This window comes from Gobius niger (genome assembly GCF_951799975.1).
Source record: "Gobius niger genome assembly, chromosome: 12".
NCBI classification, from domain to species: Eukaryota; Metazoa; Chordata; class Actinopteri; order Gobiiformes; family Gobiidae; genus Gobius; species Gobius niger.
In genome coordinates, this window is record NC_136863.1 from 22,933,246 (window position 1) to 22,958,079 (window position 24,834).

The window sequence follows — 24,834 nt, forward strand, 5'->3', positions numbered from 1 at the left end:
TTGGTATAAGTGCAAAATGTGTGTAATAGTGCATAAATCAATACTTTTACTGTTATAACAAGGAATCTGAAATTACAGTGATTGAGAGCAGGGTTGGCATTTTTTTCCAAATTGTGCAGCCAATGAAGCCTAGGACATATAAACATTGGAATATGGAGCCATGTATAAATAAATAAATTAGATATATATATACATACATATGATAAAGGTAAATAAAAGACATAGGCTGCATGCAAAGTCAGCGATGATGACTTTTCTTTGCACTTTCTTAATAAAACCAGTTTGTGTTGGCACTTTTTTTGCTTTCACTTAAGAATTTAACTGAAAGTCATTTCTGATTCTAAAGTGCCACATCTACATTTTAATGGAAGCAGCAAACCTGGTTGTGAAGACAGGTCGGCTTGTGAAGGCAGTAGGTATGCATATCAATTATCACATTAACTGTTCAGATTTTGAACAAACCAAAGCACTTAAGACTGTCATGTATGAAACACTTGTATTTGCATCATTTGACACAATTAGGGCTTATTACAATCACAGAATCTGCAAACTCCAGTTTACAGAGTGTGCTGGTTCAAGTTAGCAGTGTTATCTCATGTGCCAAATTGTTCTCAACCAAAACAATACAAGAAACATCAAACACCAAACAAATAAAAACAATAATTATTTTAGCCTCCAACTCACTTTAGAGGGGATGTTATAGCACTATTCATACCTCAGATCTGGAAGATTGGCACTAAGACCGTGATAAAATGAGGGCGGCATGAGGGAACTACAACTTTGTTGTTCATATTACAGTCACTAGATGGCGCCCTGAAGCAGCCAAACTCATCCACCAGCTCCCCTTGCTCAGACTTCGAGTGTAAATGGCAATAAAACAAAGGCTAGCACTAGTAAAAAGAGATGACCACTGGTATTTGGTTCATGCAGTTCACTTGGCATCTGTCGGATCTTTTGGTGTAAAGACCACAGACCACTCTTCAAATAAAAGTCAGTTTCCAAGTTTGAAATTCACATCTTCCTCTGTGTTGAGCGTATGTGGTTCTTCAGGTGATGCTTTAAGCTGACAGAAGAGCTAGTCCGTTGTGCAGTGCGGTTGCTCCAGTTCAAGTGTGTGGGGTCAGTCTTTGACTAGTCTGTAGATGTGATGCTGGGCTCCGTGTTCACTAGTGGATACTTCAAATACATAAGCTATGCACAACAGTGTTTCCAGTGTGTCCCTGTTAGTCACCACCTGCAGACAAACAAACAACACAGGCAAAATTCAACTCATTCTGTTGTCAGCAGAGTTGGGTGATGTGTTTGAGTTCAAATCAGGTGGTCAGTAATGAAGTAACTTAAGTAGCCTGTTATTCAACATCTACACATAACCTTTTTTGGTGAACTCTTTTCACATTTGAATTTGTCTTTGAAGCCTTGAAGTTATTATTCACAAAACAAATATCTCATTATGTTTAAATCCAATTATAATTTTGCTAAACTATTATCAAATGTACAAAAAAATATATATATAATAAAAACCCATCGCCTCGGGGGGTCCAGAGCAGAGACTTAAATCTGATTGTCTCCAAAAGTAGGCTGTATTCAGTGCAAAATGAAACAGACTGTACACGTTTAACTGTGCCCCAGCAAATGAGGCGTACTGTCTGTTTTCAACGAGCACACATGTTTATGGGAGAGCTGTGGTTACATTATGAACTAAATCAGTCCATTGAGAAAGCTAATGACATGCTAACGTGTAGTCGTCTGCGTGGGCTGAGTATGCGCATTGTGCCCTGTGCAGTCGGAATGTAGCCGACAATAGACGGGACACCAGTCTCTTTGAACCCGGGTCCTCAGGGCTACTCCGTTAATATAAAGCCTTCATTCACCTCATTCTTGGTCTTCATGTGAGAAAACGTAATAAAATGACTTTTGTAAATAGAGAAGAGGAATAGAGTTTTTGTCTGTGACAATTCAAGTAAGAGTTATTATTTTGTTTGCAGAGTTATTTTTGATAATATCCAGGACAGGTCAGTAACAGTTTCAAGACAAAAATCTACTTGTTATGTGACTCACTAAACCTTATTTAAAGCATCTCTGACCCATCCGCCAATGTCGCTTAGCAGGGAATACTTCAGGGATTTAGCTGGTTAGAATAACTGCAGGGCACTATTCAACCACCAAGTCACCGTGACAACAAGCTAACCTCACAAAAAAGGGATTTAGCTCTAAACTAAAAGATGTCTGGCACTATAGTAGGTAATTACTATATTTACCATTGCAAATGGTAAAAAAGCTATTTAATGTGAAGACCACTGCCATATACTCTTAATACCATATTGTATTATAGTAATTCTGAAATATCGATAGAGTGCAAACCTCTCTTTTTGTTGAACAACTTTTCTCAATACCTTTTGTATATTTACCTGTAAAATAGTGAAGTTTTCCAGTACACTATTCATCATGTACTTCTCCGGTAGATGCTTGAGCTTGTGGATGAAATTAATCATATATTCACATAATGGGGAGCGGTGAATCCGAAAAACATAGCGGCCATTCTCATACCGCGCATACTCCGTCTACATGGGGAAAGAACAACCACAACACTCAGTCATGCCCGTAATATACAGAAGTATTGATATAACAGTGCAACAAATGTGAAAAACAAATGCAGAAAATATATCCCTCAGAGAAACTCAAATGGTTACATGTGATATGGACATCTGTGTGATAAGCTGCAAGACGTGAAACGCAATACACCTAATGGGGCATATAGCCACGCAGAAATGACAATAAACATATTTCTTGTGACAACCGTAATAACATTATGAAGCCATTAAATATCATCATGTGGCCCACGAGGCAGATGGCTCTGCCCTGGCCGGGACGTGTGTGTGCTTATATTGTACAATCTATCAGAGGCGGAGGGGAAGTATGGGGGGTGGGGGATAGTACTGTCCAGCTAACGGGAAACATCACAGTTAGTCATGCTGCGCAGATGTGTGAATCATCTCTGCTTTCTGATCACAGATGGTCAGACTGGAATGTGTTTGTCATTTAAAGAATTAAGTCTTGAAGTCATGACCTGTTGCTATTGAAAGAGGCATAAATATACAACATTCAAACCAAGTAACGATTTTAGGGATGATTTGATTTGGCTGCCAGCTAATCCATCCTTTACACAAGTATGCAACAGATATTTACTTCTTTCATTTTCTTTTTTGAGTTGACCATTGGAGCCAGTGGTGTAGTCTTCAATTTTCTAGTGGGTATGCTGTTTTTGTTTTAGCAGGCCCCTAGAATGTTAAGGCCAATTGACCTATATGTTTTAAATGTATGATACAGTTAAAATCAGCAGCTGGGAGTGGGACATGTTCTTATTCTTTTATTTAGGCTAATTCTGCAGCTACATATTTTTAATGCAATGGATCAGCCCCGCCCCTGCAGCCCCCAGATTCAGTCTATGAGTCTCAGCCTGACCAGATCTGTACTGCCTCTGTGCACAGACAGCGAGGGGGGAGATGAACAACAGTTTAGTTCAGCAGCAAAAGCTGCATTAACGGAATAACTGTCGGAGTTTATACAAATTAGCCATGTGGACTTGAGCTTTCTTTTTGAATGAAAGCAAAACAGCTGTTTTAATTTAGGCCATGTTGTGACAATAATGTTTAACAGTGAGACATTGAGCACTGGGGATATGACGTTGCTCCTGATCTGTCCTGTTTAACCTGAGCCTCTGCTGCCGATGAGCAGCGTGTCAGTGTCGGGTGGGATAGAGAATTGAGCAATAACCCCAGGCCATTCTTTTTTGTTCTGGGGTGGAAGTTTGTGCTGGTTGCTAAACGAAAAGAAAACGCAAAAATAACACAAATGAGTGATACATATCTTTGCTAATCTTTTAGTGGGCATACGGTAATCTGGCCCGCTTTCTAGTGATTATACGGCGTATACCTGCATATCACGTAGACTTCACCACTGATTGGAACAGTTCTGACTGGCTAGGATTTCATGCTTGTATGTTAGAGGTGTAGGGTTTGGATTTGTCCTTCCATCCATTACATCTAGTGAAGTTGAACCGATAAGGACGTAAATTGGGTGAGATGGTGACTAAAGATCTGGGATGTTGTTCATGACCAATAAAACATAATGTTCTCACCTCCACTTTCTCGACCACTTGTTTGCCAAAGGAGCAGACTTTGGTGGATGAGGTGATGATCATGTTTTCAGAGCTCTCGTACTGACTGGAGACGCCGTAGAAGAAGTTAGTGTCGTCCTGAAGGTTTATACTGAGGTCCGCCTAGAAACAAGAGCCACACAATTCAATCATGAGTATATTTAGCATTGTAAGTGAGATTTGATTGGATAAGTTGTTGAGGTTTAAAAGATAAAGATTGTTTTTATTGTCACAACAATGAAAGAAGCACAAGAGGGAGGGCAGGGACGGGTGAGAGTTCAGCTGGTGAGAGAGAGGTGTGTGCGAGTGCAACCTTGGAAGTAGCCTAAGCACTGTTAGCAGGTTGGCTAGCTTTGCTCCCAAAAATGTTATGAAATGTAACTTTAAACCTATTTCCGTGAAGAATTGAGACGCTAGGAATGTGTTGGAAAAGCTTAACCTTTTTTTCTCATTCAAATTAAATGGAAAAATGTCAGGTACAGTGTCATTAATTAATCATAAGAAAGGCAATGAAGTTGAATTTTGGTTGCACCTTTTGAGACAGATGTCATTGTTGAACAAAAATATATACAGTAATATGTTAATTGGTCTTTGCCTGTTCTCATTTTGTGGGACATACATGCTTTTGTAAAGCTGAATCCTCAGGTGAGAGCAGCTTCACTTGATGCTCCCTGATGCTTTCATTATCATGATCCTGAACTAGTGTCAGTATAACCTAATTGTGGCCCAGACCGAGGTGCGGTCTGCTCCGTCTGACAGCAGGACGGTCCAACCCTTTCCCCTGTCAAGCCCCTGTCTCCTAATGGGCCATTGAGACAGCGCTCACCCTCCTCTCATCTCCTCATGGCCCTGTTCATCTTCATACTGGGTCCATGTAATTCCTCCATTTGTCTTCATCCCTGGGGCCCGCTGACCCGCACTGACTACCATTGCCTGCTTCCCTAACAGCCTGCGAGGGAATTCATCCAATTACAATCAGCAGCGTGCGATTGCTTGATTAGATCAGGGCGGCAGGCTGGCTGTGTAACAATTTAGCAGAGCCAGCTCAAATCGGATTCCCTCGGCACTTCAAAGGCGCGAGACAATCCGTTAGGACACAGCCACGGGCGCTGAGGGGTGACAGGGACTGTGGGGAAAGAAGAGATGAGGGAGGGAGGAAGGCGAGCCAGCGGCCCGACAGAGGGGTCTGAAGGAAATCTAATCTGGAGTGCCATAGCTCTGGAGTAGGGCCAGTGTCCTGTCAGCGTCGCCATGCCAACCTGCGCCTCACACCACCGCGGGTCAGGGGCTGCCACGGGGCTCTGTCATTATGCTTTCATCTAATGTGTTTTTACCCATACCTAAATTGGGTTAGTGTATTTTCAGAAGCCTGCGGGATTTCATTTTCAAGGATTTTGATGGCCACAAATATCTCAGTTTCTTTCTTCACCCTGAGTGTTGAAATGCCCAGCTGTTAAGTAGCATTTTGTGTTTTGTCATGGATGTTTGGAGAGTTGGGAGGACCCCTGGGGATATGATGAAACGAACTGTGTGTGAGGGACAGGGTTATGAGTGTTTTTTTGTATCCGGATTCACATGCTGGACCTGTTGAGTGGAACACACTCAAACAAACATGAATCACAAGAGTAATATTTCATTGATAAATATCTTGACGGGGAGAAGCCGCATCTCCTGTTCACACTGTTTGCTGACAGTACGTGACCCTGGGTCTATCTCCACATCTTTATTGCAGTCCTAGTTTTTCTTTATGATATATGGCAGGGCAACATGTCCCCTCCTTTCTCTCACCCCAGAATCAAATGCCACAGCTCTGACCAGCTGCTCATCTCAAGGACTGGAGAAAACTTCATCCAATATGGTGTCAGCCATAAATGTCTTTTATCACTCCATAATAAATAATCTGATGGTTAAATCTATGAGAGCACGGATGCCTCTCGTTCCAACTCGGGGCGTATGGTTACAGCACTTCACTTTGAACTTGACATTCACAGTCTTTGATGCAGCTCAATAACAAACAGAAGAACATAATTATAATGTGATTTCATACAAAAGATTACACATCTTTGAATGTGGTTCCGTTACGCAACAACGCTTCATTGTAACTAGGGTGAACGCAGCTGGCGAAAAGCTTAATGTAAGCAAAGATGCAACTTTTCTATATCCAAGACACAACTCTGCCCAATTATATTCATCTTTGTGTCGATGTTTTCCTGCACAAATTTGCCTTCTTGAATTCTTCCCACTTGCCCTAACGGCCTTTGTCTCCATCTCTGGTGTCATCTGATGTCACGGCCTGTTATTCTCAGGGGTCAGCGTTGAGTTGGGGTTAATGTGTTTGTCTGAGAGCATGTTTTTTTGTTTGTCTATAAATAGGTGTATAGGGGGTGTAGGGGGTTTGGCTGGGCTAACAGTCCCAGGACAGGTGTCTGGGCTCACATTTCCCCAGTGAAAGATCAGAGCTACCACTCTGCCCAAGGCTGCTGTCACACACGTACCACCCTCACACAACAGTCACAGGGACAACATACTTTGACATCATTAACTTTCTTTCATTTGTGGCAAACAAATGCTGAATAACTTTTACCTCCATTTACAACTTTGTTGTTTTGTTTTCCAGTGTATGGTAAAAAAAAGAACAAAAAAACAATATTGCTGGATCCTATCTAAATTATTTTTGAAATTAAAGGAATTAAAAGTGATATAAAATATGTTCATGTCACTTGTCATTCCTTTAATTTGAAAAATAATTGTATAGATTTGTAACATGTAGGTGACTTCCTGTTTTAGACACTCGATTTTTATTTATTTATTTTTATAGCAGGTTAAGTAGACTGTGTGGTCTGATATATTTTGGATGAGCCTTTTTTTTGTTTTTTTTAATCCCTTAGCCTTCTTAGAAAATACATACATATCAGAACACAATCTATAGTACTTTTAAAATAAATCAAAGTTTATTATAGCAACGCTCACACTTTTTTAATTTGACTTGATTCATTTACAGTATTTATATATTTACTGCTAAGGGTCTCAGCTCCCCTTCTGCTCCTGTCAGTGTCTGTGAGCTGTGGAGACGACACAGGCTCCATTTCTTTCAACTGTGCTCCCACTGGTTAAAACAGACATTAGTGCCAATACTGCGTGTCGCACATGGCGGCACCAGCTTCAGCAAATTAACAATCAGCCTCTGTGTACTTTTTAACTTCTGTTTGTTTGCGTGAAAGATAAAAAACTAAATTGTCATCAGCGAAGATTCTGGCCCACACTTTACTTTCATGCTGTGTTTCACACTGAGACTGAGAACAACCAATCGGGTCGAAACTTTCTAATCGAATCTCGCTCTAAAGCACAGTTAAGTTCCTGCAACTCCAACGCTAAAGCAATAACACAGTTAACACCGCGAGGACATTAACAGCCGACAGGTGCCACAAAACATTAACAAGTGAATCCGCTCTCCTCTCACTTCACATTCATGTGGATTAAATGGTCACAGAACACACTGTACACACTTACTATGTTCACATGACTAAGGAAAATCTTTAATTTCTTGATCCAATTATTGATACTGTGAATATGTATATATATATTTCATAGAGCCCCATGAAATATCCTTATTGGACTTGAGTTATTCACACACTGAGAGACTTTTGCTTTTAGGGGATTTGTTTAACTTTAATCGCTGAATTAAATGTACTTTGCATCAAATTCACATTAAATGACACAAGCCTGTATTTTAATATTACATAGAAAAGTGAATAATGAAAATAAAATGTTACCCAGAATTTGACCAGGAAAAAGGCATTGTGTGGCCCTTTGTCGAACAGCTCCTTCAGGCCTCCTTTCTTCTCTGGAAACTTGTCGTAGATTTGCCTGATGTCCACGGACTCCAGATACGGGTCGCTGTAGCTGGGGTTGGACTGGCCGATGTGGACAAACAGGTGCTTGTTGAACTGCAGAGACAAACGCGAATATCAGGAAGTGAGCGCGGCCAAAAATGTCAACTGTCCCGTTAGCCAAATATCTCAAACTGTAAATCCAAGGACATCTGTCTGACTCCCAGTGCATCATCCATTTGTCCGAGCAGCAGGAAACCTTGGCTCAGTTCCCCAACTCAAACTTTGTGTGTTGCTTCTTCGTGAAATGAGATTTTTTTAGATCTCCTTCAAATACAAACGTTTTTATGTTGCAATCAAAAGAGTAGAAAAAGGGTAAGAGACTTTGCACGATTTTGGACACTGGACATCACTGTCTATATCTGATGGGCATGACGATAATCAAAAACTGCTATGAGGAGGCTCTGCCGACAATAGTGCCAAACGTCAAAAATTGTAAGTCCAGTTGTTTTAACCTATTAACCCCCACCTGAGCTGAGCACATTTTATCCAGTTTGGCATTACCCAAATCTAAAAGCAAAAAAAGTGGCAAAAGAGCAACAGAAAGCGAAAAATAAAAAACACACGAGTAAAGCGTGATGAAAAAAACAACAAAAACATGACAAAAAAAAAAAACGATTAAACAATAAGCAACAATAACACAATTAAAAAAAAGCAACAAAAACACACGACTTAAGAGTGATTAAAAATCCACAAAAAAAAATCCACGAAAGAGCGACAAAAAAGTGACCATAACACAACAGAAAATCAACAAAAACGCTTAAAATGGGACAAGAAAGCGGCAACAGCACGACAAAAAAGTTATGATCAGTTTTGTAGGTCTTAGCTTTCAAATAAGTGTAGATTTTTTAAATAATAGTTTCAATAAATAAATAAATAGTGATAATATCAATAGGAATAATACAAATAATTGTTTATATTTACCATAACGGGAATACGGATACTTCTTGAACCCACTGTATGAGAATCAACACTGTGGATCCTCCTTATGTTGTTACATGTCACTGAATACTGTTAAAGCAGCATTTTGTTCATTCACTCACAGTTTCCGTGTCCTGAGGTTGCTCCAAGAAGGCGGAGAACTCCAACATTCGAAGCTTTGAGCCGGCAATACACCTGCCCTGCCAAGGAGGGGCGCCGGGGGACATGGAGAGGCCTGCAGTGCTCTCATAACCTGTACACATGTGTGATGTTTGTGAGTAGGACAGACTTACATGTGAAGAGTCAACTGTAGGGTGATAAATGGATTTACGGCATTCCAGTAACATGATAAACTCTAAACATATTATTATGCACCCATTAACAATATGCCAAATTTATAGTTTATTTATATGTTTGCAAAAATGTCACTCTCCTAATATTTATTATTGGGAGTGTGACAATATATCGATTTTCCCATATATTGGAATATTTTGCAGGACGATACGATACCCCATATCGATCTTTTGATGATGTTGTGCATATTAATGAGCGTCATCATGCATATTAATGAGGTAATAGTGCTGTAATAGTGCCAATAATGATTAAGATTTCAGCTATTGGCAGCGCTACAATTTTAAGCACTTGGACCAAAGACTCACATAAATATATTACTTTTATTGATAGTTTTTATAATTATAAATAAGATTAATTTGGGGTTGATTTATTCCTTTTGAAATAGGACTGTGGTTTCTATCTTTTTAGATATGTAAATGAAGTGATGCCTCTGAGAGATCTACAGACCCATCTTCAGTGTGTAAGTCAGGGATCATTTATTCACACAGAAAGAGGTAAAAAAAGAAAAGAAAAAAAAAGCAAATGGAAAGAAATGTAAATGATGAATAATATGTAGTATGATAAAATAAAGGTCAAAAGTTGTTGTTTTTTAAATCGTGATGTATTGTAGGTTATTTTCGTGCAATATATTGACTATCACAGTATCGGCATATTGTGAGAATATTGTTATCGTAAGCCATGTATCATATCGAATGGTGAGGTACCTAGAGGTCCCCACCCCTATTTATTATGATACAAAAATCAAGCCAATAACTTTTTTGTCAACCTGTCCAACAAGCTGAAATTGTGCCATTATAGTTGATAATTTTATTTCTATTTGCGAAAGTACTCCTGTGTGGGTTTGTTTTAGCATGCACTTGATGAGGAGCCAGCCTGTCAGTCATCACTGAGAGGAGAGGAAGAGCACCCACCTGTTATGGGCGTCGGGCCGGATGCTTGCATGGAGTAACTCTGCTGGGAGAAGGGCTTAATGCTGGAGAGAGAGAGAGAGAGAGATGTTAGAAAAGTCCCATCTTTGCACAGACTAATTGGTCCACAGAGTCGTGAGGGGCACAGAGGTATGCGGCCTGTCAGACAGCTGCAACCTTTGCTTCAAACTCACAGTCGTGCATTTCAATTTGTGCTGAAATTACCCCTAAGTGAAATTTATCTGAGGCTTGTTAAAATGACATAATGAAATAGGCCAGAAATTCAATAATGGCTACTCACTCTTCATGGCCTCCAGGCTGTCCTGAAAGGGCTCCATGCCAAAACTAAGAACACAGGCACACACAAAGAAATCAAAACATTTGTATCACATGTTTACTTTCTAAGAATGAACAAGAGCTGTTTCAATATCTTTCATGGAGGATAGTGTATCTTGTGGATGGAAGATTGTAGCGTAAAAACCCACATTAGATTCCCTAAATGTATAAACTTTGTTTCTTGTGGTGCATGTGGCTTTCATATATCTCTCATTATTACTTCATTTGACTGACTGTTAAAGTATCAATTGTATGAAATTGCCTTTTTGTGCTCTAAATAAAAGTGGCCTATTGGGTAATATATGTCGTAGCTTGTGCTCATGGCTCAAGTGTGAAAATGTTTTTGCCAGTTCTATCTATTTAATTTCAGTTTCATCATAGTCCTGATCCTATCTGGACTTCCTATCTCCGATTAAAATGGGGTATAACTTTGGCATTAATAATTCAATGTTTATAACACAATACATCATCAATCCTCTCCATTGACTGATTGTGTTTGCACTGTTTGAGTAGAGAAACATAATTCATGTGGTGCACACTCACTCCGCCAGTCGTGGGGTAGGCCGGCCGTGACAAACCCTGAAGAGCCATCTTGTTCTGGAAGGCTGTGGGTGAAATGATCTGAGCCGACGACATAGTGGCCATACTCTGCAGCGCCTTGTCTTTAGCCACCTGATCCTACAGTGAGGCAGAGACAATCAAATGCACAAGGATTATCATTGTTCGTGTAAGTCAGGCCTCCAACACTAAAAAGGGAAATGAAGCAGAGGCCGTTGCATCATCTGTGAAGGCCTGCCAGCAAACAGAGCCATGCGATATTACAGTCAAGGGCCTTCAGGTTGAGAGTTCGGTTTATTGCTTTGGCGCGAGCGAGTGGCCGATGACAAGATCACAGAGGAGGTCAGACACCCATGAGCAATAAACTTCCACATACTTTTACAATTTGAACGGTCCTGTATGCAGTATTATGCTTTGTTTTGGCTTAAAGGAACAGGCCACCGTTTTTGCATACTGAGATATGTTCTTACCTGAGCTTAGATGAGTTGATGTGTAACTGTTTGGTCTTTGTGCGTGGGCTCAGTCACACAAAAAGACCAAAGATGTTGTTAGCATTTAGCCTCTCCTCCATTCCTCTATGGGACCAAACGGGGGTGATGTTTTCCCTATTTAAACGCAGTTACGTGAGTAAGCTACACGATCCACGTATAGTTACACAAAATTAAACATCTTTTTGCTTGACTGAGCGCACACACAAAGACCAGACAGCTACGCATCAACTCGTCTAAGCTCAGGCAAGAACATGCCTCAGTATGGAAAAAAACGTGGCCTGTTCCTTTAAAGTTCATAATAGTTTGTTTCAATCCACAGTGATACCAATCAACCGGCAATGAAAACCATTTGACTCACCCACAACTTACGGTATACTTTTGTCAATACTTTTGAGATGGCTGAACCTTATTATAGTATAGTACACAATGTGACAAAATAAATATCTTGAGGTGTGTGTGCTCATAGGCCTGTAGTAACTCGGTGTTTGACGGTCTTTGTTCCTGAACATGCAATACAGAACTCACACATTCACTTCATAGTGTTTTTGCATATTTGAAGTACTTTTACTTGTTCCTGCTCGTAACTGTGCACTTTGATTGACCGTTTTTAGCATCAATTTGTTTCCTATTGCTCAACCCAAAGTTTATTTCACATTCACACTGATGGCGGCTCTTGTCAGTAAAGCGATACGGGCCTTGTTTTTGAATTCAGCAGTTTCCAAACCACAGCGGACCCGAGCACTAATGGGGAAGGCCACACGGTGCATTCTTCTGCGCAGGACGGGCCAGCACAAGGGCATAGCTGGAATATGGGGGGAGTACATGTGGCCGGGCCGAGGGCTCTCAGTTACACCAAAGATGTATTTAAAAAGGGCTATCGCAGAGGCCAACCCTGTGACCGGCGCTCTGCCCTGCCAAATGGACCTCCGTGGCCGCCGTCCAAACGCAGAGGGAGAGAGTGCTGGTGTCTGCTGCCAGTGTGCGAGTGTGCGGATGAGAAATGTAAACTGAGAAAGGAGCGGAGGCACGGAGATGCGCGGGTTCACTCTTAGCATAGCACCCACAGAAACATTTACTCAGGCACTTACAAATGCAATAGCAGGAAGGGATGAAGTAAGGATGAAATAATCTTGGAGAATTAGATTAGTTCAGCACAATTCATTTGGGTTAGTCTCGCAAACACACTCATTCATCCTGGCCTGTTGTACATCTCTCTTGTGGCAGGGGAAACAGAGGCAACCGGGAGCTCATTACAGTAAAGTGAGAGCCAACCATTATTTTATTTTTTTCATTATTTGTACACGCAAAACAAACACTCGTCTACTTAACAAATCAGTTAATGGACTGGTGACAGTGAGTGTGTGTATAAGCAAAAGAAAAGGTTTGACTCACGTAGCGTACCTTGAGCTTCACCTGGATCTCTCTGGCCTTTCGTCGAGCCAACACCTGGATGTGGCTGGACACCTGATGGACAGAAAGCGCAAATTTTTCTTTTCTAAGATACAAAAGCATGCTTAAGGCGAGACACTGCTGTTGAATAGGGATCTCTTTTGAATTTAGAGATATCGATTTGAAACTTTGGCTATAGATTACTGACATAAATATGAGGGAAAAAACGTATTGCCATTTTATGTATTCATGTAAAAATTAAGGCCTTTTGTCCCTAAGAATGCGCCAAAATTCCACATATATTCGGCGACGAAAGCTGAATAATGTATGGAGCCAGGTTTAAATGTACGATTTTATTTTGTTGACAAATTAGTTACAAAGACTTTTTCAGAGGGGATTTTGGATATCTTGTTCAGTTTTAAAATGACACGTTAAAAAATAGACACTCAATAAAACAGGGTAGGAATTGGATATTAAAAAAATCTTTAAAAAATTAGATATTAAAAAACTTAAACAAAATTGTTAAAAGGAGATTTTTGACATAGGGCCTCATTTCCTAGTTATCCGTAGTGTTGTTAATTTCTGGAGATTTTTATTTATTTATTTTATTCATGCAGTCCTTATATTTGAAGAGTTTAGTGGTGCTAGGCTAGTGCCGGGCTAATGCATGTCTATGGTAACTAGTAGCCTGCATTAAAAACAGTCTGACCCAAGCACAGTGCACCTGAGGCAAATCACTTATAACACCAGACTATCGACATAAATGACTGTGTTGACTAAATAATGTTTGAAATATAACCATTTTGCATTTAAAACAACTTATATTGGAGCACCATCAGCTTCCTGGTTGTAAGCTACGCAGCGGCGGAGAGATTTTCTGGGTTACAGGATCTACAGTAGTTTGTTTACCTGCGGCCGGCATTACTAAACGTGGAAATCTAAGTTACCTATGTAACTATAGTTCTAATTCACAAAGGAGAATTTGTGTTCTAACTCACAAAGGAATTCACAAAGGAGCTTTCTACAAATCAGATATGGCAACATTTGGAGGACTACCTCATGACTTTGAAAAGGTTTTTAATGCAGGCTAAGAGTTACCATAGACATGCGCTAGCCTAGCACTAGCACCACTAAACTATTCAAATATAAGGACTGCATGAATTAAAACAAAATAAATATAGATATTTATCTCCAGAAATCCACAACACTCTCAGCCTGTAAGTGCTACTGATGTGGAGATACTGTCATCACAATGTGAGAAGAGAGAAAAATGCATTTTAGAAAATGGCTCTTGTAATCACAATTTTCCATATAAACCTATGGATATGTTTTTGCAAAGATTAGTGTATTTAGTTTGTTTCCAAGTGAAAGTGTATATGTTAGGAGAACAAATTGGCCCAGAAAAAAATTAATGTTTTGCCCTTTAGTGTCTCTCCTCAAGCTTTAATATAATTTTAATTCTCACAGGATAGGCATGTTAGCCTTGTAGCTAGCCCCCCCCCCCCCCCCCATGTTAGCCCCAAGCTTCTGAATCTGCGGGTAAGATTCAGCTTGTGATACTTTTTGATCCAGTCCAACTCATATCTTTCCCATCCCTATGTTGTGTCGCCTGTTGTTGTTAGGCCTCTTGGGTTAATTCATTGAAGTACTATTTGTACCTTTCAAATCCACTGTTTTGCCTTTAAAGCCTTACAGGTCGATGATTTTACGTAAGAAGCCATATAACTTTTCATTCCTGTGTACGATAGGCCTGGTACTACTGATAAACCAGCAGGTGTCCCCCTACCCCTCAACCTGTTACTCGATCCATATCTAACATCAGCGCCCCGTCCCGCCAATCCGCACTCACATGGGACGCAGCCAGAGGACTTAGCGGGGAACCCCTTTTCTCCACATCCATCACTGCCTATACATAAGGTCTGTCGTATCAAATACCACAGCGGAGATAGGGTTCCAAATCCCTCGTCCTGTCCCAGTTAAGACTGCCCCAACCAGAGAGAGAGCGAGAGAAAGAGGGGGAGAGCGATCACCCCAATTCCCCCTGCTACGTTCTGGCCCTAACAAGAAGTGGATGCATGAGGTGGTGAAGAAACTACCCCGTCATATGATCCTATAGCATCTGTGCATTGGTCCCCAGCCCTAAATCTTTCGTCATGTCCCGACCCCCAAAACCCACAGGGAGCGGGGGTGCACGGGGGGCAGTGTGGGGGTGCAGGGTGTTGAAGCTTCACTCAACAAGACAGCGTTTTCTGGACAGGTTTTTAAATAGAGAGGCTGCCACAAGTCACTTTTAAAGCAGATAAGGCCTCACCTGTTTCCTGGTCCGCGTCTTCCCCGTGCGGAGCTTGATGTATCGGGCAATCAGCTCATTTCTTCCTGTAAATTGTAAAAAAAAAAAGAAAAACAGAAAAACAACATTTTAGATTGAGGAAGAGACAAACAGAATTGACCTTAATACTCAAAACAAGTTTGATAGTGATATGGGATAAACTGGAGATCTGGTCTCAAAACTATTAGGCTACTCCAAGAAAAGCTAAGATTAAACAACAATTGGCTGAAGAAGAAGAAGAAGAAGCAGAAGAAGAAGAAGAAGAAGAAGAAGAAGAAGAAGAAGAAGAAGAAGAAGGAGAAGGAGAAGAAGAAGAAGAAGAAGAAGAAGAAGATGAAGATGAAGATGAAGATGAAGATGAAGATGAAGATGAAGATGAAGATGAAGATGAAGATGAAGATGAAGATGAAGATGAAGATGAAGATGAAGAAGAAGACAACCATAGAGGGCTACACACTTTTGGAAAAATGTTCAATGCGATTTCTTTTTTGTATTATAGCAAGTCATCTGTGATTGTGATTAACTGTGCAGTTTAATGTGTATACTGCAGACAATATGGTTAGAAAATGTGTACAGCAACAAATAAAAGTTAGCTTCTCAAGAACCCGCGCTAAAACTAGCTTCCTAATTTGTCAAGCTTCTGCAGGATGCGTTAACATATTCTGCAGACGTTCTAATGTGACATTGCAGATTCATTTGCAAAGACTCGTGACAAGTGCACTAGCCCTGGCTGTCAAAAGTGTCAACGCTGAGCACTGCAGGTGTAACTATATTCCTATGTATAAGGTAAACTATACAGTGTATGTGTGTGTTTGCGTCCGCTGATAGACGGGTCACATGGGTGGAGACGGGCGGGGTGGGTGGGGGTTACTCGCGGAGAGCGAGAGAGAGAAAGGCAGCTGCTGTGTGTGTGTCAATGTTTATGGAATATGCCTTTACACCTTCAGTAAATCATGGCCTCGTTCGCTCATACACAGCGACAGAGTACTGTTACACGGAGCTCAGGTCGTGTGGCTTCACTCAATCCGAACTAACCGCAATACAGCCTCCATTTTAGGGACACGAAGAGTTGGCAACGACGGGTCCCCACAGGTTTGCACCAAAACAAAAACACACCTCTGCCCATATCTGTTAGTACTTGATGTTCTAGTACCCATGATGAAGAATGTACTTTGGTTCTTAACACTTTGGGGGGGGGGGGGGGGGGGTGTCATTGTGTCCTTGGATGTATGAAGATTATGGTTGGATGGTACAGGTTGGTAGCCTTGCATCCATCAATTTACCCCAGGGCAGCTATGGCTACTGTAGATGCCCACCACTGAGTAAATTAATAATGTACACTAACGGTGCCTTAAAGTGACCAGAAAAGCACTATGTGAAACAAATACATTAATATTACTACAGACTGCTTCTTTGGTGCAACATTGGCATGACACAATATATATTAGTTTTAACTGTGTTTTGTTTAATCTCTTAACCCCCACCTGAGCCGAGCATATTTTTCTCCAGTTAAGCTTTGCCCAAATTTAAAAGCTTCTTCAAAAAAGTGTCAAAACACGAAAATGAGCCGAAAACAAGGATGAAAATGCAAAAATGTGTCAAAAATGTGATGAAAAAGGGACAAACTTTTGGCAAAAAAGTGACATAAATGTGTGACTAGACGCAACAAATAAGTGATGAAAAAGTGACAAACAGCAACGAAAATTTGCAAAATGTGTGACAATGAATCGCGATTAATCACATTAATCGAAACATAATTAATCACGATTAATCACGTTTTATGTTTTGAGCAAACACACTTCTGTATCTGAGCCACACATGACCTGAAAGACAAAGCTCTTGTATTAACTACATATTGTAAGCCAGGAGTCTCCAAACTTTTCACACGATGAGGTACTTTTATGAAACAAAAGTGACAAAGAGCTACTTCTGCATCAAAAAGGCGTGTCTAATAATCCTATTTCAACAAAAATGGTTTTAATAATTTTGTCCATATACTCTATTTATGAACCTAAACGTTTGCAGATTCTGACCAAAATGTATCAAAGAAAATGTATCTAAAATGTGACTTATCAAGCCTTGGGCGAGCGGCCAAGAAAGGGCTTAAGAGATCCTAGTTATAAACTGTTGGGCTTTTCCCGTAATTATATAGGACAAGTACTAAAAATTAATATAATTATTATTATATTAATCGAATTTCCCAAGTGCGATTAATCACGATTAAAAAAATTAAGCGTTGGACAGCCCTACTATGTGACGAAACCCAACAAAAAAGCAATGGAGACAATGCGGGGGGGGAAATCCATTAAGATGAGTTTTGTAGGTCTTAGCGTTCAAATGATTACACTGACCTATAGCCTTGGACTTTTTAGATTTGGGTAAAGCTGAACTGGAGAAAATGCACTTGGTAAAGGCGGGAGTTAAGAATCTTTCTGGCCTATAGGTTTTATTAGACAATACACTTTACAGCCATTTTTGCATGTTTTAAACACATCCAGGGCCGTAAAGATTTGAGGGGAAACTGAAATGGTGCTTTTTTTTCATAAGGTTTGTAGAGGTCTGTTATATTATATACATTTGTTTTCTGGTTTAGGATTATATTACCAAAAATAATTGAGATTGAGATTAACTGCACGTCATTTGTTTGGATCACTCTGTTCTCCTCACCATTATAAGAATCTAAAAGAGGAAACCGAGACACAATATCATCTGCCTGTGAGTTCTCTGGTCCACAAACAGGCCCCCCACATCAGCGCCCGGAGCCCATAAAGTCACACAGGAGTTTTTGGGACTTTGCAGCACCTCTTAAACACGCTCATTTTTCCCTTGGCACCGCGTCTCTCTGTGAATTAACACAGGGATCAGTCACGACACGCAACCTGCTTCAAACCCGTCACATTTCCCCCCCCACACACACACACATAGTGACAGCGCGGGCCGACCTCGCAGCGCCCTGACAACCGCCCCCAATCACATCGGGCAGAGGAGGAAACATGACACGGGTTTGAACCTACATCTGAAATCCTGTCAGCCAATAAAAGTGATCACATTTTGTTCGGAATGTTTGACACCGACTGTCCATACTTGACTGACCCGGGCGGACCGAGTTCAAGTCACTGGGGGATCTGTTTTGTTATTTTTGATTGCAATATTATTCTATTTGCATTGGAGTGCCCGGGCGCCCGTGGGGAAATTTGTCTACTGCATTCGACACATCCTTTAACGCCACTGGGGCAACCTGTCAAGTAATACCGCAAGATATTTGATATTGCACTACAGGTATGCACAAAGTAAACAACGATTCATAAAATGCCTTCGTCTAAAACACTTATTACATGTGAGTGACTTGGTTTGTGGAGAGAAAACTTCTTCCTATCAGGTCTTAAAGCGGCCTTTTGTGTGGGTCTTTTGTGGACTAAACCTTTCTTAAATACTTCCCAGTTTTGCGCGCACAGATGCAGACACACTTCAGCTCCAGAAGAAGTCTTGTTTAAAAAAAAAAAAAAGATATATTATTATGCTTCAATTTCATTTCCCTCACGCGGCTGCTGTAACTCCTCAAGCGTTAATGTTTATCAAGAGGTGCACTTGTTGGCCGATTGTTTGAGCGACTATATGCATATTCCGTTAATTCCCCGGGGATTAAGAAAGAGCTTCGCGTTCGCTCCCAATCACATTCTTGAATAGACGACCAGAAAGCTTTGTCAAAGTCTCCAATGCAAAATGAACAGCTAGTTGTGCGTATCAACGTTAGCAGCTTTACAGCAAGTTTCTCTGGTATTTATCGACAGGAAAGTTCCCTTCCTGCGCTGTGAGTGACAGAGATGTTCATGGCGTACAGGGAGGGGATTTTCAGTGGCAGGGCCAGATTTACAGCTGGTAAAGCAGGCAAAAATATACAAGATATATTTTAAAAAAAGCATTTAAATAAGAAATGAGTATGACTTTCATCTTCACATTAGCAGATGAAAGATCTAAGATGATTGAATATGAGCAAAAACTACAAGCATATACCCCCCAGTAGAAAGATACTGTGTCTTTATTCTTTCAGCTTCATTAATGGACTGTTGAAGAGCCCAGCCCGGTGCTCAGTGTATCAGATGCCCTGCCACAACTGTTGAGTGAGCGTCTGAGTCCAGGTCTCCCCGAAATACCCTTGGGCGCAGCCATGAGATCAGAGTGGGGGGTCACACTCTGATGAGATCATGATATCTAACAGGACAGACGGTGATGAGGGCCAGCGAAGGCAGCAGGAAAAGTTAGAGCAACTCAATCCCACAGCGCTGCTCCTGCTCCGATGCTGTTTATCACACACATGTCTGAGGGAAACACGAGTCTGGAAAGAATGACCAGGCCATCACCATTGACCTACTACTGTGACAGCAATGTCACACTGCGCTAAGGGCCAGGGGCCAGTGATCATGACAAATCAGGTACAACTTAAACACAGACTTGTATTTCTCTGTTTTTACATTGAATTTAGGGCCATTCAGCAGACATAGCCTTCTCTGATCATCGCAGAGATTTTTTTTTTTTTTTACTTTTCTCACTGGCAACAAATCACAACAATTAATTGACTATGGCCTAACAGAGCCAAAAAGTCAAATCTCCAACTGTTGTGAGAATGTTTCCAAATCTTATCACAAATAGATAAGAATGACATAATATTGAAACATTACTATCTCAAAGCTATCACAACCTTCAGCTGCGGTAAACACAGTGAACCAGTGCCTTGGTTCAGACAGGAGTCGGTACATAGTCGTCTACTGTTTTGCAGGTTGGACAGAGGGTCATGAAAGGCCAAACAAACTGTCCCTGTACAGGAGCGTCCCAGGACCTGCAGGTTGTAAATCACTGCTCTCGCTCCTGAGTCTGTGTTTGAGTCCGAAGTGATGAATACCTCTCATTCTTCTTCACTGACTGACTCTGTACACCAGTACACAGCCACAACATCGCTGTTGTTTCCTGGTATATAGAGATCCACTAAAAACTCTAAACTAAAACTCCACTTTATTACATAAATACAATCCTGTTTAATATGTAAAAATATACAACTTTGACTATTAAAGTCAAATCAAACAGGACAACGTTTAGTCTAACACAGCAACTTTACACAGACAAATCCACAACGAACCCAAGTCTGGCTGTGAACCAGCACTAAACCATTTATTGTCTTTTTAGCCCTTTTTAATGTTGTAAAAATTAAAATGTATTGATCCATTCTTCAACCAGTGCCTTGGGCAGCCTTTCATTTGAAGTGGGTACAGCTCTACATCATGATCCAGGATCTTAGTAATAAACCCAAAATGCAATTACAACGGCGAAGTCTTCAGTTCCATGAGCCGTGCCCACATCAGAGTTTGGAAATAATAATAATAATGATGCATTGGTTTTATATAGCGCTTTTCTGGACACTCAAAGACGCTTTACATTGCACTATTCATTCACTCCATACTCGGTGGTGGTAAGCCACTATTGTAGCCACAGCTGCCCTGGGGTAGACTGACGAAAGCGAGGCAACCAGTCTGTGCCATCGGCCCCTCCGACCACTCACTCACTCACTCACTCATTACATTCGCTAGGCTTCCTGGTGTTCCCAAGCGGTCTCCCATCCAAGTACCGACCAGGCCCTTCCCTGCTTAGCTTCCAAGGTCTGACGGGATTGGGCATAGCATAGGCAGTATGACCACGAAACCACAGGCAAATAATTTACAGAAGTCCAGGCTAGGGCTGAATAGTTGCAATTTGGATGACTTTATTTGACTCAATTTGGTTAACTTCTTAAAACACACAATGAAACATCCATACTTCCATGGCCATAATGTGAAATAAATCATTAATAAAATCTCAACTGTAATGGTAAATGTAAAAGTCATTTCTAATTTCAGAAAATCACAAATCAATATTTTACTCCTGTTGCTACATCTTCTGTGACAGTAAAGCACAAAAGAAAAATGGACAAAATATATTGCACTTTGCAGTTCAACACATTAAAAAATGCAACATTATCTCATGTCTGAGTCAGCTTAACCTGTGGCATTATAAATGAATGTTTTACAGCCACAACCCCCCCGTGGAGACCATTACTGTAAGTGTGATGTAATCTGCTAGTTCATTAACCATAGGATTCCGGTATCTCACAGGTGCCGTTCACACTCATCAACATGGGAGCCAGCTGCGCGGCCGTCGGAGCCAAAGGCAAAGTTTACCCATGATTTCTGACAAAGTATAGTGTGTCCGATGGAGGAGTAAATTTAACAGATGTCATCTTAAATTAACACGAGCTGCCGCATGAACTTGATTTAGTGGAGACAGTTTAAGGAACCTAGGTTCATCTCTGAGACTCCAAAACAAATGCCACAACTGTTTGGATCAAGCTAACTTCCGCACAAATCGCACAATCAAAAGCATGGGTAATAGTTGAAAGAAGAGGACTTGAACCAAACTGGATTTCACAGGAGCTTAACCAGGCCCAAACTGTGGTCGTCTCAACATAATTTGACCTACATTTCCAAGTGGGAGGATATTAATGCAACACTTAACAAGAACTGACTTCATCTCTTTATAATTAGACTCTTGTTTACAGTAGTTTCTGTGGTGAGGGGGTCAAAACAAAAGCACATCCCCAGTAGAGGCAGCGGACATGAACTGTGCTGAATCTGACACTTCACCGAAAGAGTTGGGACCTGGGTGACACTCTCCTGATTCACACCGACCTTTGCAACACACTCCAAAATACAAGTGAACATGTTTGTTTATTTGCAACAAAAACAAAGCAGTGTGTGGGAAGCAGTGAGATTCTGGTATTGATTATTTGATCGTGGTTCCTCAGGAAATCCAAGCAGCAGAGGACTGTGCTCTTGTGGTCACAGATTAAACCATAGGGTTTTCTTCGGCACAGGAAGTAAAACGTCCAATAAATTTCCACGCGTCTGGCAGATGTGGACAACAGCTGCACCCGGTATAAAACTGGATAGACAAGTCCACCGACAGCTCAACATTATAAAACACACATGTCAATTATAAAAGAATGTGCATAAAAGGCTTCTAAAGATGCTGTATGAACCGCAGAGTTGTGTGTGCATGCTTTGGTTCGCGATATTTGGACCTTCCCTCTATTCCCGCCGCATGAGGCCCAGGACAGGCCACAGGGCATGTCTCTTGCCGAGACACACAAAGCAGGAAATGTTTTTCTTGGCAGATGCATGTCGAATTACCGCTGGAGCAGTAACCGCCACAATATCCGTGACACCGTCTCTAATAAGCCAGCTAATAGGTCTGTTGAGTAATGGGCATGAGGGCCACTGCCCTATGCACAGCATTATGGGAAAAATGCGGCGAATGTGAGCACTATATGTGGCAGAAGCCCGGCCCTGAATGAAGGAATTTACAAGGAGAGAATGGGCTGAGGATGATCTTTACACATTCTCTGTTTGCTGTTCAGGGTCTGAGCAGGGCATTGTTTTCCCTGCAAATGGCATTCATTATTGAGGAGAATCCAACCTAAAATGTGAAGTATGTCGCTCTGGGCCTGAAGATACATGGCAGTGATTTTGAGAGATTGGAGTTTGTTTTGACTGTGAGCCTATATTTAGCTCCCACAAGGAGACTTAACTTTATAATAATAATTGGGTAATTTTAAATATATTCTCAGCTTATATTTGATGTGGCACTGGCTACTAAATTCAAGAGCAGCTATCAGCGCTTTGACAGCATTAACAACACTTAAGGCCTTCAGTGGCTTTGCATTGATTGTGGTTGCTTGAATGACTGGAGTTGTTGGCCACTCGTGACCCCAGGGATGGTGACGAGGAGGGGCATTGGGGGCACAGCGGGCCACTCTAGACAGGTCCTGCCTTCTCCTCAGCTCATAAATCTGCTCTGGTGCAAAACTGTCAGCTTGAACAGAGAGAGCAGCTGGAGGTGAACTAAAGACTATACCCACAAGGAGAGGGCCGCTCATAAAGGACAAAGAGCAGGCTTGATGTGAGGGAGCTATAGAGTAGAAATAGCGTGTACAGTCCTGTATGAGCGCTTACACACAGCCGGGACAGGTGGCATGGGGCTGCGCAGACCCCACTGCCCACCTTGGTGTTTATTTGCGCACCCCACCCCCACCAGCCGCTCAAAGGGTAAACGTCTATTCTGGTTTAGGGTTACAGGCGAGCTGCCTTGAACCCGAGCACAGATGCCATTCCTGGCGAGCCAGTGCACTCTCCAGCGCATCACCTGCCCCTGACCCATGGCCCGCCTCACCCAAATACGCCCCCCTCCACCTCAGCCAGAACCACCTGCCCCTCTCCCCCGCCCCCCGCATCTATTATTACAGGCTTTATATGGATTTGAAGTTGATCACACCGTGGCCATGACCTCAATGGGTGGCTAAGCTAGGCTAGGCTAAGCTAGCAGTTAAAGGAGCTATCTGGCAGAGTGACAGGCGGAGGTGATGACAGGGGCTGTCTGACAGTGCTACCTCAGTCCACCCGGTTTTCCACTGAGCAGATCCACTATCAAACACAGGGCCAGTCATCTGTTAGCGCGCGTCTTTCAGCGGCGTGTCATGGGCAAATGTCCCCTCACCTTCCTAACACCTGTTTGGCACTACAACACTGAGTGATCCAATGGGAAAAGACCTGAGGATAAATCGAAGGGATTTTCTGGGATTAGTTGACGAAAGTGCATATGCTGGTTCATAAATATGTTTTCTTTTGGCGTAAGCACGGGGGGTTACCTCCTGAGTCCAGTTTCTTGCATCAGCATTTGTATGGGGTAGTTTACTTTCGTCATTTGAAGAGGAGACCTTCCATAGCTTGTTTAGTTTATTAATGCTCTTACAGTGCTTATATGCTTTCTCTGAAGAGACTTGCTGTAAATTGGGGAGACTCCTGTCAATGACACATCATGTGGTCATATGAACAGCACGAATCTAAATGGACAGGACAGCTGGGCAGGAAGCAGGGATGGACATGAGTGCATTGGGCGTATGTGAAACCAAACTAACTGTCTGATCAAGGAGTATAATTTTTACCCAAATACAGATAATCCGCGACTCATCATGGTTTTGCAATTCATGAGAAAACAGATTTTTTAAAAAAATGCTTTTTTATTGTTCAAAAGCCTCATGGTTACTATATCTACTTAATTTTCTTATTCATACATTATGTAGTGAATTTCTCTACATTAACACTTGCTTCTTTTTTGGTTGCGTTTCTAAAAGCCCATACGATACTGTGGTAAAGATGATCAAATCTCATGGCCTAGATAATCCAGATTTGATAACCTCTACAACAAGCTTACACAAACCTAATACTTCTACACAGGCCATTAAGTAGTTATTGATGTGCCTGAAGTGGCTTCAGTGTTAAATGCGCACAGAGTGGGGCGTACCGTACATCTTGCCCTCGTCAGAGAGGATGATCTTCCTTCTCCCACACGGAGGGTAAATGGCCAGAGCTTCCTGAAAGCTCTGCTCGATGTCAGGGCTCCACACTCCCTCCGCATC

At 41.5% G+C, this 24,834-nt stretch overlaps 1 protein-coding gene across 1 annotated transcript; it reads right to left on the reverse strand.

Moving 5' to 3' along the window:
- Positions 1-574: 574 nt before the first annotated feature.
- On the reverse strand, positions 575-24,834 carry tead4 (TEA domain transcription factor 4). The gene is made up of 11 exons (XM_079568168.1): positions 24,720-24,834; positions 15,315-15,379; positions 13,016-13,078; positions 11,109-11,243; positions 10,531-10,574; positions 10,233-10,294; positions 9,090-9,220; positions 7,930-8,103; positions 4,139-4,279; positions 2,409-2,561; positions 575-1,234 (listed from the first exon to the last, which is right to left on the reverse strand). Exons 1-11 carry the CDS (start codon positions 24,724-24,726, stop codon positions 1,121-1,123), a joined length of 1,089 nt encoding a protein of 362 aa, XP_079424294.1. The 5' UTR covers positions 24,727-24,834; the 3' UTR covers positions 575-1,120.

Bases quoted from the DNA above. Each gene is read 5' to 3' on its own strand.
- tead4 (XM_079568168.1), bottom strand. The intron at 10,295-10,530 runs GTGAGTAGCCAT...CTCTCTCTCCAG, and splicing joins CAGCCTGGAGGCCATGAAGA to CATTAAGCCCTTCTCCCAGC. The intron at 1,235-2,408 runs GTAAATATACAA...GTTTGTCTGCAG, and splicing joins AAAACTTCACTATTTTACAG to GTGGTGACTAACAGGGACAC.